This window comes from Eumetopias jubatus, unplaced genomic scaffold, assembly GCF_037043125.1.
Source record: "Eumetopias jubatus isolate StellerSeaLion01/CBP00866 unplaced genomic scaffold, mEumJub1_p1.0 scaffold_15, whole genome shotgun sequence".
In the NCBI taxonomy this organism is placed as follows: domain Eukaryota; kingdom Metazoa; phylum Chordata; class Mammalia; order Carnivora; family Otariidae; genus Eumetopias; species Eumetopias jubatus.
The window spans coordinates 41,973,732-41,994,264 of record NW_028274821.1 but is presented as its reverse complement, the minus strand read 5'-3'; the positions used below and the strand labels follow the sequence as shown (position 1 = coordinate 41,994,264).

Sequence of the window (20,533 nt, the reverse complement as noted above, 5' to 3'; positions counted from 1 at the left end):
TCATGTGTCTGTTGGCCATTTGGATGTCTTCTTTGGAAAAATGTCTGTTCATGTCTTCTGCCCATTTCTTGATTGGATTATTTATTCTTTGGGTGCTGAGTTTGATAAGTTCTTTATAGATTTTGGATACTAGCCCTTTATCTGATATGTCATTTGCAAATATCTTCTCCCATTCTGTCGGTTGTCTTTTGGTTTTGTGGACTGTTTCTTTTGCTGTGCAAAAGCTTTTTATCTTGATGAAATCCCAATAGTTCATTTTTGCCCTTGCTTCCCTTGCCTTTGGCGATGTTTCTAGGAAGAAGTTGCTGCGGCTGAGGTCGAAGAGGTTGCTGCCTCTGTTCTCCTTTAGGATGTTGATGGACTCCTGTCTCACATTTAGGTCTTTCAACCATTTTGAGTATTTTTGTGTGTGGTGTAAGGAAATGATCCAGTTTCATTAATGTGGATTTTTAATCACATGGTAAGACACAGAAAATAACATTCAAATGGATTTTATCTTCACCTAAGAAAATCTAAACATTTAACACATTGATGACCAAGAAAATTCCCTTTTCACTCCAAAAGCATTAAATATAAACGTTTTGTTGGCAGTTATGCTTTTCAAACTGAGATTACATTCTGTATATTAATTTGTTTTACTCACTGAGATCATAAACAAACAATCTCCTTATCTTGTAAACACAGGTACCCATTCTAGAGTTTTTAAGGAAAATGACTTCTAACTTTTCTAACATATGGAGAGTATTTATTATGTAAGTCTTGCTCACCCACCCCCTATGTCTCCAGCGAAAGTTAAAAAAAACAAAAAACAAAAAAACACTTTCTTTACCAATGCTTGAGAAATGTATTGGTAAGGGGAGCCCCAGCGTCCTTGATGAGCTAGCCCTGTGTGGCTCAATAAGCTCTGTGTAGCAGAGATAACAGCCATCAAGCTGGGTTCCCTGAATTCAGTGAGGACGATGGGATCTGGGTGACAAAGGCCAAGTGGTAGTACTTAATTTCCAGAAACAAAATGGACATGGTCGTCATAATGAAATCAAAGCAGTAAACAAAATGGTTTTACCCACAGAGATCGCTGGTGTTGGCTAACTGATCACGGTGTTCATAGGACTAAAACAGACAGGCACTCTACTTAAATGTTATCTGATTTGTATAAGTAGAAAAGCTGTAGGTCTAATTACCAGAGGTAGAACTTAAATCAACACAGAAAAGACTCTTGGCTCTCAATCAATTATCAGACTTGAGCTAGTTCACAGACCCAGTATCTCTTGAATAAAGAGGAGGGGGGTTCCCTTTGGAAACCCTAACATACTGCCAGAAGATCATACTGTAAATCTTCCTCCTCACCTTCCTCAAAGAAACATGCAACCATTTAACAAGGTGACTATGCACTGGAGAAAGGGGGTTAATCACTGGGATAGCTGGGCACTGGATCTGAGCTGACACTAATTCCTACAGAACTAACATGCTATCGTGGTTCACTAGTTAAGGTGGGAGCTTATAGAAATCAGGAGATTGACTGAGTTTTGGCTAAGTTTCTATCATCAGTGGGCCCAGTAGGTACCTGAACCCACCTTATTTCCTTGGTTTGGAATGCAGAACTAAGAAAAGACAAATGCAGAAACTGGCACTCTATCCATACTGGTTACCTGACCCATGGAGTGGAGGATTTACAGAGGAAAACCAATAGAAAAAAAGCAAGTGGAAGTCACTAGAATTTTACCTACCAAAATAGTAAGTCAAAAGTAATGCCACCTTTCTGGAGAGATTGCAGAGATCAGTGCCATTAGGAAGGACTTAAAAGATACAGGGGTGGTGATTCCAACCACATCAGCATTCAACTCATCTACCTAGCTTGTGCAGAGTACAGATGAATCTTAGGGAATGACAGTGAATTACTGTAAGCATAATTACATGTGATTCCAATTGCAGCTGCAGTTGAAGATGTAGTTTCATTGTCAGAACAGGTCAATACATTACCCAGCAACTGGAATGAAGCTATTTCTTCCATCTTTTTAGTAAAAACTAACAAAACAATTTCCTTCAACTGTCAGGGCTAGCAATATACCTTCATAGCTTTACCTCAGAGCTATATCAACTCCGGCAGAATCTAGTCTATAGAAATCTTGATCAACTTTCCATTCCAAAAGACCTCACAAGTTCTACTTAGCTCTCTACCAAGTTGATGATAGCATTCTGACCTCAAGCTCCCACAGGTCAAGTTTGGCAAGGTCCTCATAGAATCACAGTGTAAACTTTTAGGGTATCAGAACAAAGCAAGTCATCCTCTACAGATAACTCTTCTCCTCTTGAGAATCAAGCTTTACACTTGCTACTGGTCCTCAGGAGATAATACATTCATGGCCACCAATTTACCATGAGACCTGAATTGCCCATCATAAAATCATTATTGTCTGATCCACCGATCCATAAATTTGGGCATGCACAACAGCACTCTATCATCAAGTGAAAGTGGTCTATACAAAACTGGATTCAAACAAATCCTGAAGGCATAATTAAGTTACATGAGCAAATAGTCCAGATTCGAATGGGCCCTATGCCTGTTATATTGCCTCCCCTCTTAATCCACAACCTGAATCCATGGAAGGTTTCCTATGACCTGTTGACTAATGGAAGAAATGGGTTTAGTATATAGATGGTTCTGTATATGCTGACTCTAATTAAAAGTAAACAGTTGCAGCACTATAACCCCACTCAAGGGTGGCCCTGAAGGACAGCGATGAAGTGAAATCCTGCCAGTAGTCAGACAAGTAACGGACCTGTCATTTCACCTGGAATGAGAAATGACCAAAAGTACAAATGTACACCAATGTGTGGGTAGTAGCTAACATTTAACAAAAATGGTCAGGGACTCGAAAAGAACACAACTAGAAAATCGGTAGCAAGGTGATATGGGCAACAGTATGTGGACAGACCTCTCCAAATGGGCACTGTGCCCAGAACAATCAGTAGAAGAGGATCTTAATAATCAGGAGGACAAGATGAGGCATTCTGTGGCTATTAGCTAGCATCTCTTCCCAGCCACCTTCGTCCTTACCACCTTTGTTTTCCTTACAACAAAAGGGTCATGGCAGCAAGGATGGAGGGAATACATGGGCTCAGCAACACAGACATCCATTCGCCACGACTGCTAGGATTACAACCCCTGTTGTATGCAAAATCTATCAATAGCAAAGACAGTGAACCCATGATATGACACCATCTCTAGGGCCTGGTGGCAAGTTGATTATACTAAGTCACTTCCATCATGGAAGGAGCAATGTTTCATTCTTACTACAGTAGACACTAACTCTGGGTATAGATTTTCCTTCCCTGACCATAGTATTTCTGCTGAAATCACCAATGTGAATTTACAAGACATCTTATTCATAATTACATAATCCACATAGCATTGCTTCTAACCAGGGAACTCAATTTATAGCGAATAAAATATGGAAATGGCCTCATTTCACTAATGTTCTGTGATAAAAGTTAATAGACCAGGGGCACCTCAGTCATAGAGCATGAGACTTTTGATCTTGGGGTTGTGAGTTCAAGACCCATGTTGGGTACAGAGATTACTTAAAAATAAAATCTTAAAAAAAAAGTTAACAGACCAGTAATTTCACTTCTGGGTGTATATTTAAAAGAACTGAAAGCAAGGTCTTGAAGAGATATTTCCATGTTTATAGGAGGACTATTCATAATAGCCAAAAGGTAGAAGTGATCCAAAGGTCCTCAACAGATAAACAAAATGTCAATATTATTCAGCCTCAAAAAGGAAGGATTCCTGTCACATGCTATCACATGAATGAAACTTGAGGTCCTTGTGCTGGGTGAGATAAGCCAATCACAAAAAGACCAATACTATATGATTCCACCATAAGAGGTATCTAAAGTAGTCAAATTCATACAAACTGAAAGTAGAATGGTGGTTACCACAGGCTAAGAGTAAGGGGAGGAAGGGATCCGATGGTTAGTTTTATGCATAAACTTGACTGGGACACAGATATTCAGTTACACATTTTGTCTAGATGGGTCTATGAGGATGTTTCTGGATGAGACTGACACTTGGATCAGCACACTGAGAAAGAAGACTACCCTCCCCAGAGCAGATGGGCCTCATCCAACCCACTGGAGGTCTGAATAGAATAAAAGGCCAACTAAGAAGGAATTCTTTCTCTCTGCCTGATTGTCTTCAAGTTGAGACATTGGTCTTCTCCTGCCCTTTGACTCAGACTTCACCTGGAACTTAACACCAGCAGCTCTCCTGGTTCTCAGCACTTCAGAATCAAACTGGAACTATACCATCAGTCCTCCTGCGTCTCCAGCTTCCCAACTGCAGGTGTTGGATTCCTTAGCCTTCAAAATTGTGCGATTAACTAATGATCCCATGAGAGGATGTCGAGCACTCTTACTGAAGTCACTTCCTTGGATTTTGCAAACTGAAACAAGGAGCATGATGAAGTAGGCCAATTTTGGTTTGTAAGGGAGGTGAAAGAAGTAAGCGAGAAGTGGATTGGGAGGTGAGAGAAGTAAGCTAGAAGAATTTGGCAAATGACACCGAAGGAGGCCTGTGTGCCACTCTTATAAGCATCCTCAGCTTCTCAGTGACCCATAAATCTCCAGTTAAAAGGTACCAGCCACGAGGTTCACAAGAACAATTAAAATTCTCAGGAAGATATCAGATCTAGACCACAGTCCTTTATTAAAGAAGTAAAGAAGGAGAGAGGAGAGGAAAAGTCCAATTTATTGTCCTGATCATCCTAAGAGCCGTCCCTGAGACTGCCCAATTCCTGGGTGATATATATATATATATACACCTAAAGGCATCAAAGGCTGTTGCTATTATTTCCCAGGGTCCTCTCCAGTAGAAAGAAAAAGAATACCTCTAGAGTATTACAAATGATTTCCTCAAGGAGGGAAAGGTTGAAGAAGGTCAGAGGGCTCTCAGTCAAAACGAAAGTCAACCACCCTGAGGAGGATCCAAGACTGAGCCACAAGAAAAACTTTCTTTTGCAAACCTAAGGAAGGAAAAGTTACATTCTATGTGTTTGCTAACATCCTCAGGCAGAGGTGAAACTGTATTAGAAGAAACACTCTAGGCAGAAAGGGCTCAAAGTGGGAAAGGATTTCTCCCCATACACATCCTACTAGAAGAATTTTCACCAGAAAAGAAATGAAATATGAACAGCTGTAGTGCTTCAATTTCAGTAGGAAGCAGAACTAGGAAATAAATGTCCCTGTTCAAGCAAATTGAGACTATCTTGCCCAATGATAGTAGATAATCCAGGTGGCATTTCTATGGCCCATGTAAGATTGTACATCTTTTCCACTTAAGGTCAATCTTCCTGATGACTCCATATGGATTGCTACCCAAAAGGCTGCTATAATTTGGAAGGAGACTCCATGACTACCTTTATAACCTCAAAAATTAAAATGCAAAATAGACTTTTGACTTGATATTAATTCATTCACACTTTTATTCATTAATATTCAACAAATATTTGCCGAGTGACTGCTTTATGCAAGGAATGATCTAGCTGCTTAAAGAACATTAGTAAATAAAAGGGACAAAGATTCTTGCCCTCATGGAACTTAGATATTGTGGGGATTAATTTTATGTGTCAACTTGACTGGGCTAAGGGATGCCCAGATAGCTGGCAAACATTTCTGGGTGTGTCTGTGAAGGTGTTTCTGAAAGAAATTAGCATTTGAATCAGTGGGCTGAGTAAAGATCTGCCCTCACCAGAGTGGTGAGGCAACCTATTGCCTCCCTATACCCCCATCACAGACAAAATGGTGGAAGGAGGACAAATTCTCTCTTTCTACTTGAGCTGGGTCTTCCATCTCCTCCTTCGGACCCCGGGAGCCGCGAGGTTCTCAGGTCTTTGGATTCAGACTGGATTATATCACTGGCTTTCCCGGGTCTTCAGTCTGCAGACGACAAGTCATGGGATTGCCCAGACTCTATAACCACAGCAGCCATTCCTATATCTATCCTATTGGTTCTGTTTCTTCAGAGAATTTTGACTAACACAGATAAAATAAATGCACCATGTAGTGTGTTAGAAATGTTGGACAGCAGTAAGTGCTCGGGGAAGAAAAATAGTAGAGCAGAAAAGGGAAAGGGGTAGTGAGACAAGTGGCATGGGAATGAGTAGCAGGTAAGCTTCATGGAGGTGAGATCTGAGCATAGATTTTCAAAGACAAGAGAGGGGTGCCTGGCTGGCTCAGTCAGTAGAGCATGTGACCCTTGATCTCAGGGTTGTGAGTTCAAGCCCCACACTGGGGGCAGAGATTACTTAAAAAAATAAAAAAACCTTTTAAAAAAATGTTTTAAATAAAAAGATGAGAGAGAGAGCCATGCAGACACATCTAAGTAAGGAACTTTCCAGGTAGAAAGAATGGCCAGCACAAAGGCCCCCCGAGGCAAGAGCATGCTCGGTGTGCTCAAGAAACAACAGGAGGCCAGAGGGGCCGAAACAGACAGAGGGACAAGGGGAAGTCGGAGGGGTGATAAAGGACAGGCGCAGACCACGTAGGGTCTTGCAAGCCATTGCTAGCACTTTGGCTTCTACTCTTAGTGAAATGCAGAGCCCAAGAAGATTTAAAGCAAAGGCATAACATGCTCTCACTTGGGTTTGCAAATGATCATTCTGGTGGCTACAGAGAAAACAGACTGCAGGGGGAGCAGGGTGGAAGGAGAGATCGGGAGTCGGAGGGAGCAGCGTTGGAAGCACTAGGAAACAAGGTGTGAACTCTCACACTGATCACCCTCGAGAAAATCCCGGTAAATCCTCTAAGTAAATAAATTCCTGAAGGTCTTACACTAACCGAAACTTTGCCTCATTTGTGACGTGAAGATAAGGGGGGGGTGGGGGGCTACTGTTGCTTCACAAACATTTACCGTGGAGGACCACCAAGGCTGAAGAAGATGGGGAAGAGAATAGCTGGCAGCTATGATCAGCTCGGGACTAAAATTCATCCAAGAAAACAATTTTCATTCATCCCATTTTAAAAAGCAAGTACAAACAAAAACAAAAAATTGTAACCATCCACCATGGATTGCTTTTCCTGAATTGGGGAGTAGATACAGAGCATATCTTGAACTGAAAGGGAGGAAGAGGTAATAAAAGGAAGTAAAGCATTGTTGCGTACTGGCCATTCTGCAGAGCCGAGGATCCCTCTGGAAAACCTTTCTGGAGGTAACTGAATTAATTCTGTAACAAATTCAAAGGCTGCCCTATCATCACATGGTAACACCCCGTTCCTATTTGAAATAGACTTTTTCTCAAAAACATATATACTGTGAGATGTATACATGTTTCTTTTTTTTTTTAAGATATTATTTATTTGACAGAGAGAGACACAGCGAGAGAGGGAACAGAAGCAGAGGGAGTGGGAGAGGGAGAAGCAGGCTTCCCGCTGAGCAGGGAGCCCGATGCAGGGCTCGATCCCAGGACCCCGGGATCATGACCTGAGCCTAAGGCAGACGCTTAATGACTGAGCCACCCAGGCGCCCCGTATACATGTTTCTATCACACAGGCCCACAAGGTAAGTTAGCTTAGGGTAAGTTTTTACATGACTTTATTTGTAAGGAACAAAATATTTGTTCATCTTCGTGGAGTGAAGCCAGGCCTTGTCAGCCATGGCAGACAATCTTAACTGTGCAGGTTCTTCCATAAAACATTAAGCAATGAAGCATATTATTTATAGCCCTCCACGAAGTAATAAAACCCCACCCTGACTGTAAGCAGAAAGGGAGTCCATTAGGGTTTTACACGGCTGTCTCGTGGAAGCCCAGGGCCAGAGGGAAATCAGGTCCTAAGCAGCCCGGGTGCAGGAAGAGAGACAGCACACTCTGAAGAGTTCATCAGAAAAGAATGTCATCAAGGTATTTCCAGAAGTGACAGGTTTTGTTAAATTATTTGAACAAACAATGTTTCGCTTGTAAAGGCTGACCTCTACAGACTGCATGATCTGGGCTCCTCTGCCCTCTGCCTTCCGGTTGGATTTGGACAGTGAGTGCACCTGCAGGAGATTAAGAGGGTGGAGGAAGAAAGAAGAAAAAGGGAAGAAAAGAATGTCAGGGTATTTATTTCGTCTGTTCCCCCTGCTCCAGTGCATTCCCCATTTTTTAGCAGCCATAGCTCTCGTCAGGCAGGTCCTCTTCCACAACTGTGGCTCGTATTGGACTATGGTGACAACGTGCCCTCCACTGCACGCTGTAGGCTCAGGCGTGGTATTGGTTTTCCACTCGGGCTTGTTCTTGCTGTCTTATCCTACTTTTTTTTTTTTTAAGATTTATTTATTTGAGAGAGCACGCGCACACGAGTGGGGGGAGGGGCAGAGGGCGAGCATCTCAAGCAGACTCCCCACTGAGCGCAGAGTCTGATGGGGGGCTTGATCCCATGACCCATGAGATCACGACCTGAGCCGAAACCAAGAGTCTGATGCTTAGCCAACTGAATGCCCCTGTCTTATCCTATCTTATTGGTTCTCTTATCCTGTCCACATTTCCATAAATATCTTGATTAAACTCTCTTCAGAGAGTGCCATCTCTTCCTGCTGGCACGCTGGCTGACACACTTACCTGCTTGGGACGCGATTTCACTCTGGCCCTGGGCTTCCATTAAACAGATCAGAGAAGAATGTTTCTTGGTGGGTGAAAGAGTGAATAACCAGTACCATATGGAAACAAAAACCACTCCACAGCAATACAAAAATCACTAATTCACCATAACAGTCCCTTTTCCAGAAACACTTTCTCTATAATATATAGGCTGTGCCTATATATGGGAAGCTAGGAGTTTAAAAAGGATGGTTACTAAAAGATGAAAAGAAAAAGAAAAACTTTAAGAGTCTTTTATAGGCTTAGCAATAGCCTGTGAGTTGCTTTATCAACTATTTCATTTTAAAATTCAAAAGAGATGTGGCATTATTTTTATTTTTTTGAATTCAGCTCTGAAGAAGTATTTAAAATAACACTGAAGTATAAGATATACTATGATAATAATTTAACAATTTTTAAAGTTCCTAACACCGTTAAGCAATGACACATCTCAGTAATAAAACAGTAACATTGCAAAAGAAAATTTTATCCTCCAAAGCTTTAGCAAATATCATTGAACACTGGATTCTATATTTTTTATGTCACACCCTTGGTCTTTCCACAGTAACAAACCACAAAACAAAACACTAATGCTTTGGGTAAAAGTTTAAATTTTAAGAAAAGTTACAAGTTCATTTCATGAAATGACTGCTAAACTAGCATGAAGGATAAAAATAGACCCAAAAAAACAGATAATAGCAAAAAATTAAGGAAGTAGCAATCATGGACAGTATTTGTTAACCAGCTAGTGCTTCTGCTAGTTCCCCAAATATGCCTACCTAATATACAATTTTTGTAGTTCTTTATCTTATTAACCGTGCTAATACTGAAACCAAAACGTTTTACCTAAGCACTCTTCTCTCGAGAGTCTATGTGTGGTACTAGGAAGTGAAGGAGAAAACCAGCTTAGCATACTCACTGTGTTACAGGCTGTGTCCTACATAACCTTTTGAATGCATGACCTTTAAGTTGTTGAAGGTTGCCTCAGAATTTGGCTCAGTTTGATGGAAACATCTGTTCCCCTTGCAGGTATACTGTAAGGACTTTTTTCTCAGTTGGATTCAGAACACAGCAAGTGAGCCCTTGTCTGTCCAATCATGCAGACCCCAACACTTGTAAATCAAGTTCTGGGAGGACAACAGCAGGTCCACGTTCCGTCACCCTTTCTCAGCCAGCTAGGCCAACTGACTGCTGTGAGAACTGCTCTTAACATGTCATCAAATCGAAACATGTTGAGATGAGGGACTGTAAGAGGCATCTGCAGAATTCCCAAAATGTAGTGACTTTGGAACGTTGACAGATGCATCTGTCATTTTATACCTTCAACTAACCTGATGTCCACTGGCCCGACACAGTAAAGCTGTCCAAGATCGATTCCAATTCTTTCACGTTATTTTCACATGTCTCTACTAGAAAGGCCTGGTGCTTCTTAGCCTTTTAATTAAGAAAACAATTACACATAATAAGGTCACGTATTATAGGAGCTGCAGATTTGTGTGAGCATATACAGCACAGTTAACAAGCTAAAAATTACTCCATTCAAATCCATTATTAATAAACCTCCTTCTATCTTAATCAGACCTTTTACTTGGTTTACTGTAACTCTGTATAAGGTCTCGGTAACAATATACTGAGGCCTTAGTGCCCGGCACTATTTTATACATAATAATCCTTTTCATCCTCACAGCAATCCAAGAGGGAAGGGCTATTATTATCCCAACTTTATAGGTAAGAAAACTGAGACAAAGAGGAATTAGGAAATACTTTAAAAGATCAAGGTTGCAGTATGTGGCAAATTGCCAGATGGTGGTCAAAAGTGAATACAGTATGACCACACAGAAGGAACCGCAGAGGTCTACTCAGGAGGTAACAGGAGTGTGGGCTAGGGGCTAGGGTCTGGGCTGTGCAAAGGAAATGGGAGCGGGGTGGGGGGCAAAATACTTAGAAGATGGAACAGCCAGGCCCTTGGTGACACTGCATTGGGTTAGACTACACTGATCGGATTAAATTGGATTAGATTTAATTGGATCAGACGGGATAGAATTGATGAGGTTGGGTAGATGCTCAGGTAAAAGAAGAGTCAAGAGTGATCCCAAGCTCCAGGCTAGAAGAACTGGCAGATTTCAGTAGTACAGTGAGAACAATGGTGGTAGAGAAGGTCTTATTTTGGGTGTTTTTGTTTATTTACTTGTTTGCTTGTTTTTGGCAGAGAGTACAAAATCATGAATTCTGTTTCAATCACATTCCACTGGAAATACCTTTAAGACACTCCCAGTACCAGCACAATGCAAGGCAAATAAGACGTCCTAAATAAATATATTCGAATTAACAAAGAACAAATAAAATAGAAAAATATGGGACGCAGCTGGACATAATGGTACAAAGCTCAGAAGAGAAGTCAGGAATGTGTTTGGGCATCACCTACAGGTACTACCTGAGGCTTGCCTGGAGAGCGTTTGGCAGGAAGAGAAAAGAGCCTAAGACAAGGCCTTAAGGAACTCCAGAGCACAACTAATGAATCATTGAACACTGCATCAAAAACTAATAATGTACTATATGGTGGCTAACTGAATATAATTTTTAAAAAGTTAGAAAAGAAAAAACCAGCAAAGCAGATTGAAAAAAGAGGAAGAAAAACAGAAAAGTATAGTGTCATGGAAACCGAGAACATTTGAAGGACAGAATTGTCAATTATGTCCAATGTCACAGAATATTCAAGCAAAATGGAGACTAAGAAGTGTTCAATGGACTTAGAGGTCTTTGGTGACCTTGATGAAATCTGTTATAACTCAGACAGGAATAGGTTGAAGAAGCAGTAAGCCTGAATTTTTTTTTGTCCTAACTGAGTGAGAGAGAAGTCAGTGGAAATAAGAAGTTCAGACAACCCCTTCCTGGTAAGAAGGGAAGGAGAAATAAAGGGAAGTAACCGGAAAGAAGAATGAGGTTGAAGAAGAGTTTTGTTTTGTTTTGTTTTTTTCAGTACATGAGAAACTCAAGCATATTTTAAAGTTGATGAGGTGGAGGCGCCTGGGTGGCTCAGTCAGTCAAGCATCTATCTGCCTTTGCCTCAGGTCATGATCCTGGGGTCCTGGGATCAAGTCCTGCATCAGGCTCCCTGCTTGGCAAGGAGCCTGCTTCTCCCTCTCCCTCTGCTTGCCGCTCCCTCTGCTTCTGCGCACTCGCTCTCTCTCTCTCTCTCTCTCTCTCTCTCTCTCTCTGTCAAATTAATTAATTAATACCTCTAAAAGCCGATGAGGTGAAAGCACTAGTGAAAGAGTACTTATAGATCCAGAAGAAATGGGAGAAGAGATAATACAGGACAAAATTATATCCTTAAAACATATAAAACGAATAATGCTTTCTTAGATGTCTGTTCTACGATCACATTTTTCAGAAAAGCTATCCACTTCACCTCCCTGACGATATCAATTCTATTAGATTCTTCGCAGCAATTATCACAGTCATGGTTCTACATGTATTTGAATCGTCTTTTACTAGTGTCCATCTCATATAATTTAAGCTCCATGAGGGGAGATATGGTGAGGTTTTTGTCCTCCTCAGTGTATCCTCAGAACCTAGCCAAATACCGAGTATCAAAAGCAATAGTTAAATCACAGCTTTTATATAAAACGAGTATCAAAAGCAATAGTTAAATCACAGTTTTTATATAAAATATATAGTACATATGTATAATTTTGAATTCAAATAGGATCATAATATACATGCTGCTAGATAATTTACTTTTCTATTCTTATTCTGCCTTTGACATCATTCCACATCACATTTTTTAGTTTCAGAGTACTCCATTGTTTAGACGTCCCATTAATTAATTTAACCAGTCCACTACTGTTAAAATTTACAGTATTTTTTGCTATTAGTGATAATAGTACAATAAACATCCTTGTATGTGTGCTCATATATCTTTGCATAAACATGCAAGTATACCTACTCAATAAAATGTCAGAAATAGATTTGATGGGTAAAAGGGTATGTACACCTATTTTCAGACAATTATTACCAAATTGCTCTCCAAAGAGTCCTACCAATGTACACTACCACATACAGTATAAGTACTTATTTCTCAATATCTCCCCAATGGTAAGCATTATCAACTTATTTTAATGTGCATTTTTTAATTTTAACTAAGATTAAGGATCTTTTCATATGTTGACTAGCCACCTGTACCTTTTCTCCTGTAGTATTTTTATACTACATTGTCTGTATTAACCTTAGTGATTTACAATAGTCCTTTCTAAATTATGGAAAAAATCCCTTTGTCATACATGTGGCAAATCATTATTGCCAATTTGTCACTCGCCTTCCAGCTATATTCATAAAAACAAAATTGAATTTTTTTAAGTGATCAAATTTATCAATAATTTGTTTTGGAACTTCTAGATTTTGTGTCAGACTTTCTTTACTCCAAGATTATAAAATACTTAATTCTCTTTTTCTTCCAGTGCTTTTTCACTTTTTTATGGTTCTTTGATCAATCTAGAATTTGTTTAATATAAGCAATATGGCAGGGTCTTAGTTATATTATTTCCTTTTATGTATATCCAGTTATGTGAAAACTCTGGGATAATTTATATCTCTAAAACACTGATTTGGGGGCGCCTGGGTGGCTCAGGTGGTTAAGCGTCTGCCTTCAGCTCAGGTCATGATTCCAGGGTCCTGGGATCAAGCCCCGCATCGACTCTCTGCTTGGGCGGGGCGGGGCGGGTAGCTTGCTTCTCCCTCTGCGGCTCCCCATGCTTGTGCTCTCTTGCTCTCTCTCTCTCTCTCTCAAATAAATAAAATCTTTAAAAAAAATAAAACGCTGATTTGGCATACTGTGATATTTTGATTTATAGTAAGAAATATAGATCTGGTCTTCATCCATGGTTCCTGGCACACAGCTCCTAAAACCCTTGTAATTTCCTTTCTAAGAGCCACAAGTCCATCTTTTATTATAATATTTAGTTTTGTTCCCAGTTCCTGAAATAACTTTAGAGTCATAAAGGTGAAAGGGATGTCTTTTGTTATTCACAGCAATCTCCTTTAACCACACCTCACTTTATGTTAACACCCAAGAGGGCGGTGGGTCCGTGGGCATGCACACAGCCTGACAGACTGTTAGGGATGACTGTGGTATGTTATTTAAGGTTCAGTCAGTCTTTGGTTGTGTGTAAGGCCCTTGTGCCAGTGAGGCTTCCACTCTGTTGATGCATCTGCATGTAGCTTGGGGCATGCTTTCAGGTCTGCCCCACATCCTGCTTTGATTGCTCCTGAATGGGTGTAGCCTACCACATGCACACAGCCTTCCCAACCTCCCCACTCAACTGTGACCCCGTGAGGGCTCCTCTTGGCTGTCTTTTTCTCTAGTTCTCTCTTCTAAACTTCTGGCTTCCGCATTATTTTATTCTATCATAGAGGTACCAGGTTGCTCTTAATTGCTCTTCACCAAGATTTGTCTTGTTTTCCACAATGACCTTCAATGTGTTCTCCACTCTCTAGTCCAAGTAAGCTCTTTCCCATTAAAACCAGCCTGCCTTTCCTCCTGGGCAGAACACTTATGCCACTGCATTGGACTTGGGGGTGGAGACCGACTTTTTCCACAGCAACAATTCTGCTCTCTAAGTAGCCACTGGGGGGTTGCAATCCCTGGTCTTCTGGGACAGGAGCAGTTGGACCCAATTTTCTTGGCCTGCCAAGACTGGGGTAGAGTTTCTACATCACAAGTGAGGTCTGGGTGGAGGAAGAGCAATCTGGTTCTCTCACCCAGGCCTGCCTGGAATAGAATTGCCACAACACAGGGCTCTGACGGATGAGATATTCCAGCAGTTTTCCTCTCCCAGGAAGAAAACATAGCCCCAGCCTGAAAGCCAAGGAGAGAGGAAGCGCCCATCTTCCTGGCTACAGCCGCCCAGGGTACAGCTTCTGTAACAGGGAGCAGAGTGCAAAGGGGATTATGGAACAGAACATCACTCAAATGCCACAGATTCTCATGGCTCTTACTGAAAATTAGAGAAGTCTCTGCTCAGATCTTTTGTCCACTTTTCAAGTGGATTTTATTATTAAATTATAAGAGGTCTTCATATATCTTGAATAAAATTCCTTTATCAGATACATGATCTGCAAATATTTTCTCTCATTCTGTGAGCTTTTTATTTTTCTGATGCTGTCCTTTAAAGTCTTTTAATTTTGATGATTAGTAGATTTACTTAAATGATAGTTTCTCCTTTGCCCTTGGGACAATTCCCAGAGCTTTATATGATTGTTGTTGTTTTTTTTAATTTTTCATCAGTGAAATTATTGTTTTGCTAGGTAGAGAGTTCACCAAGCTCCTTATACCATCATTCCAGAGGTTCTTCCTTATAATATGTTTTAATATCCTAAAGGTTTAGTGTCCTAGGTCTTCTTATTCAGTATTTTCCTAGTATTATCACATAATTATATCTCCAAAAGAACGCCAGCATCATATTCACAAGTTACATGCAAACTCACACACACAAAATTCCCCTCTGTTACTTCAATATATATATATGTATATATATATATATATACATACTATCTTTAATTCTCCTCAAAAACCCTGCCCAGTCAAGATTATTAGCACAAATGAGCAAACAGATTCAGAAGGATAATATCATTAAAGGTCACACAACTCTTATAAGATAGGGCTGGGAATGAAACCCAGATCAATCTGTCTCCAAAATATATGTCGAATGAGGCTAAGTCTTCATTAATATCAAGGGATTAAAAATTTACAGAAATATAAATGTAAAAAGCCAGACAAATTACGTACTTGGAGTGAGCTTAATAAAAGGGTTCAGTTAAATTCCTAGTCAACAATAATTCTTCTCAAGTATAGGGCTCAATCCTGACTAAAAGATGAGTTATAATTTCAACACCATTACAGTTTAAAACAAATTTCAGTGCGCCTGGGTGGCTCAGTCATTAAGCGTCTGCCTCTGGCTCAGGTCATGATCCCAGAGTCCTGGGATCAAGCCCTGCATCCGGCTCCCTGCTCAGCAGGAAGCCTGCTTCTCCCTCCCCTACTCTCCCTGCTTGTGTTCCCTCTCTCGCTGTGTCTCTCTCTGTCAAATAAGTAAATAAAATCTTAAAAAAATAAATAAATTTTTTAAAAAATAAAACCAAATTTCATGTCAAATTAGCCAGGAAACACTAACTAGTGTAAAATTTTTCAAAAAAATAAAGAAGAGGTTTGAATGACAAGGCTTAAAAAGAATTAACTACACCTAAAAGTTGTTATTATATTCATAATTAGCAGTATTATAATTTTCTACAAAGATATCTGGCTAATAGTCTTTTAATACAGATTCAACTTAGATTTAATAACTAGGTTTATTAACCAACTACTGACAAGAAAAACTGTCATTGTTTTACAGTTGACAATTTTTCTTCCCAATAAATCGTTTTGGCTTTATAAATGAAGCTTTCACTCTTCCTTCACACAGCAAAAGTGATTGGACTTTTCTGAAATGTGGATTGCACTCATATTTCAATTTTATTCCCAAAGCTGTTGGTTCTCTTAATAGTTCTTTGATGTGCAAAAAAATTCTAGAATGAAAACAGAATTTATCTGCTAAGTAAACAAACTGTTGGGTTGAAAAGAAAATGCCAAGCAAGAATAAAATATTAAATTTCTAATTTTTGATTAACAAGTTTTATCATGTGACATAAAGAGTAGGCTTAAGTTAAATGTTACATTGTTGATTTAAGAAATTCTATAATTCTAAACATCCACAGAAGTTTAAAAGGCAAAACTATAGGATAAGGGGCGCCTGGCTGGCTCAATTGGTTAAGCAACCAACTTTTGATTTTGGCTCAGGTCATGATCTCAGGGTCTTGGAGTTGAACCCCCGGAGCCCCAAGTTGGGCTCTGCGTTCAGCAGGGAGTCTGCTAGAGATTCTCTCTCTCTCTCTCTCCCTCTGCCCCTCCCCCACTCAATCCTCTCTCTCTCCCCCCACCAAATAAAAATAAATAAATAAATCTTTCAAAAAAACCTGTAGGATAAAAGGACCCACTTCTTTTTGCCTTGGACATAATCCACATGGAGAGTTTGTTACCCTAGCAATAAAAGCCTCTTTATGCTCTGTTGGGTAACCAGATGATGTTTAGATTAACATTTATTGATTACTCGCCATGAACCAAGGGCTACTTTAGATGTCATAATGAATCTACAACCAGTGTAGACAGGAGACTAAAAATATAAAAATATTCAAAGAAAGTACAGAAAAATGTGTGACTGACAGACCTTAATGTATTTTAAGAGGAGTCAAGCTTGTTTATAAAATACCTTCAACCAGAAAGCACAATGAGATGACAAAGCCCTACATTATATTTCCACCCTGGTGTACCATATCTCACACACTGCTACAGTGAATGAGTTTCTGGCTTAATCTAATGTGTCATTCTCTTTGTTTCTTCCATATCCTTCTTTGACCCTACAAAGATACATCCCTCACTTTTTTACTCATGGTTTATTCATGGTTACACATGAATATCACAAATGGGTATGCATGTAAATAAAAATTTCTAAAGCCAGCTCTTGAAGAAATATATAAAAAGATTATGTAAATATTTCTATCTAGAAATTGGCAAATGGGCGCTGCTCATCTGCAGTGGAAAAAGTTGACTCAAGCCCTAAATAACAGTTAAATTAGTTAAGGGACACTGTTAATAAGGTTAAAAAGAGTAGAAAAAACAAATAAGTAAAAAAATAAATACTTTCATTTAATCAGTAAGTTTTTTAAATGAAATTTGCACTTTAAACATAGGTTGAACTTTTGTAGCAGCGATACATAATCCTTACAATTTCTGAACATTTTTTAACTCAAGTAAGCTTTAAAATCTTTGATTCAAATATATTTTAAGCCATGATGAAGGAATTCTGAGTAAAAATGGGGGAGCATCCGAACCTATAATCAGCATCACATACTTGGTCTCACCTTTTCATCATATCTTGCACTTGCACCTAAAAGCCATTACATACTCAGTGCATTTGTAGGACACAAGGAGTCTGCTCAGCTGAACTGCATTTGATCTGGTCAGCTTTCATGGTCATCCCTAACTGCAGCTTTCCCTCAATCCTATTAACGATAACTAATATCTCTTACTTCTTCATAAAAGTTTACTATTTCTTTCCCTCCTTGTTTTGCTTGCCTATGCTCCTTCCATGGATGTCAGTATTCTGCAGTCCCAACTGCTTATATCATAAGATGAAATGCCATCCTCCCTTATGTGGCTTTACAATGAGTTTATTTTTCTATAGATGCTACTCTCCAGTCTGAATATGGACGTTGACAGATAAACATCTCTTTCTCTATTTCTCTCTCTGTCTCTGTCTCTCTCTCTCTCACACACACACACACACATTTTATTTTTTTCCAGGTCAAAGATGAGATCGAATATTCAAAACTTAATAATTTATATAAGAATAAATTTCAAAAAAAAGAGGAAAACATAAATCTCAAAAAGCTTACTAAAAAAGCTTTATGCCCACATTATAAATTTAGAAAGCCAGCCATATAATGAACGTTTAAACACACAGATACACATATACACACTTGGTGAGTACTATTTAATAGTTATAAATTTTTAAGGGCCACTAAGAAAGACAGAAAGTGATTTTTATATTAGCAAAAATAATGTTCATATACAAATACTACTCCTATTCTGGAGGAATCAACTATTTTTTAGTAAAAAATCAGAATAGAATATTTATTAGCCTCTAAGTTTTGAATACCTCCCGCAAAATCAGAGACATGTCATTCTAAAGCACATCTAAATCATTTGAAGCAAAAATATTATCAAGAAACATTAACTTTACCACAAAGTATAGCAATCAAAGTGCTTTCCAAAATCTTATCTAATGCTAGCAATCATTGTATTATATAATCAGTTAAATCCCCAAAGTATAGGGAAAAAACATACACTTGACCATTTTCAATCACAAGTTCTTTAGAGAATAAAATATTCTTTGAACAAAACCTCATGAGAACTAGAATTCCCTTTTCAATATATGGTCTCTCCTAGAGCTGTAACTAAATATTACTGAGTGGCAGAAAAACAAATCTCAAGAAATGATGGACTTAAAAAAATTTCATTGTAGAAAGCACAAAGCAAATCCTAATAATACCAATTTTAAAATGATAGCTCCCCTGCTTCGAGAGAAGCAAATATAAATACTCACAGTAATGACTAAAAGACCCAACTGGATATGTTGAGCCTCTGATGGACTTTAATAAGCATAATCACTAAGCAACTTAAATTAGAAAGTCAGTTTTATTTAGTAGTTGATTAAATCATTATTAAATTCATAGATTATGAAATTAATAGTTCAATTTTAATCAAAACTTTTTAAAGTCAAATTCGATAGTGTATAACAGAACACAAAACTAATTTTGTTAGATCTTTAGATGTCCTCTATTTAAATTCTATTAATTCTATGGCATTAAGTATAATAACAACATGCCATTCATTTACCAATCATATCTTTCAAACCCATACATTGAATAGGAGATTTTTCATTAATATAATAGTAAAATTAAAGTCATCTGGGGGCATCTGGGTGGTTCAGTTGGCTGTGTCTGCCTTCGGCTCAGGTCATGAACTTGGGGTCCTGGGATCGAGCCCCCGCTTCTCCCTCTCCCTCTGCTCCACCCCAATGCTTGTGCTCTCTCCCTCCCTCCCTCTCTCTCTCTCAAATAAAATCTTTAAAATATAATAAAATGAAGGGGGGGAAAACGGAGGGGAAGATGAACCATGAGAGACTATGGACTCTGAGAAACAAACTGAGGGTTCTAGAGGGGAGGGGGTGGGGGGATGGGTTAGCCTGGTGATGGGTATTAAAGAGGGCACGTTCTGCATGGAGCACTGGGTGTTATACACAAACAATGAATCATGGAATACTACATCAAAAACTAATGATGTAATGTATGGTGATTAACATAACATAATAAAATTAAATTTAAAAAATTTTACAGGTTGTAAGATCAGACACACACACACAAAAAAATATAATAAAATTTTAAAAAGCAGTCTGGGTTTATATTTTTTAAATACAAACAAGGGACTCAACATACTCAGTTTGGACCTTTCCAAAATTATGTTCTATATTTGTATTATATCTCCCAAAACAGGGGAGGTATCACTTTCCAACTGGTTTATTAACACCTCATGTATCCTGACCCCCTCCCAGCTCTAAAAAGCTTAGTCACACACTTAGTTATACTAAGTTATACAACTATTATTTTTAAGTCTCAAAACTTCCTGAAGTCTTTGCATATTATTAATAACCCTTGATCTCACTAGTAAACCTAGAGAGGAAAGTGGCTTTAATTTTCTCTTGCAATGCAACAGAGAAAATAAAGACTAAAACTTGAATAATGACCATGAACATGACCTAGACTGGAAAACAAGCTGTTACCTCAAAGGGAGAGAAAAATTATCCATAGGTAATTTATGCTTCCCATCTATATTCTATAAAATGCTTAAACTATTATGTTCAAAAGAAATATAAGTGTGGGAAAGACACACTGAAGTACATGGGATCGTGAGATGTCATTAAAACAGTTTCATTTCCAAAAGCAAAAGGTAAAAGCTTCCTATTAAGTCATTTTCTCTTCAGTCAAAACCAATTATGAATTCAAAGCAAATATAATAATAGCCAGCTTTAAGGATACAAAATTAGAAAAACTCGATTTTTTTATGGTTCCAAATTTTTAATTTGACAGATTTCTCTTTTGAGAAAAATTTTCGAAAACCTTTCCCCCCACCCCAAAGCCACTAATCTATTGGAAAAAAAAATAAAATAAAGGATATGTACAAAAAAAAATATTTAGGAAAAGTGCTAGATGAATTTTTTATAAAAAAGAAAAACACTGTACTTACTATGTAAAGTAACAGGATT

General features: G+C 38.7%; 1 protein-coding gene across 2 annotated transcripts in view; it reads right to left on the bottom strand.

Annotated features, from left to right (window-relative positions):
* CCDC171 (coiled-coil domain containing 171) overlaps window positions 1–20,533 on the bottom strand; it is a 314,512-nt gene that overhangs the window by 199,328 nt on the left and 94,651 nt on the right. Inside the window, exons 10-11 of one of the 2 annotated variants that reach the window (XM_028107327.1) lie at window positions 9,947–10,049; window positions 7,967–8,035 (exon numbers count right to left, since the gene is read on the bottom strand). In XM_028107327.1, the coding sequence (XP_027963128.1) occupies window positions 7,967–8,035; window positions 9,947–10,049 (172 nt within the window). The remainder of the gene's footprint in view (window positions 1–7,966; window positions 8,036–9,946; window positions 10,050–20,533) is intronic. The other variant, XM_088018937.1, reaches the window with a different exon arrangement.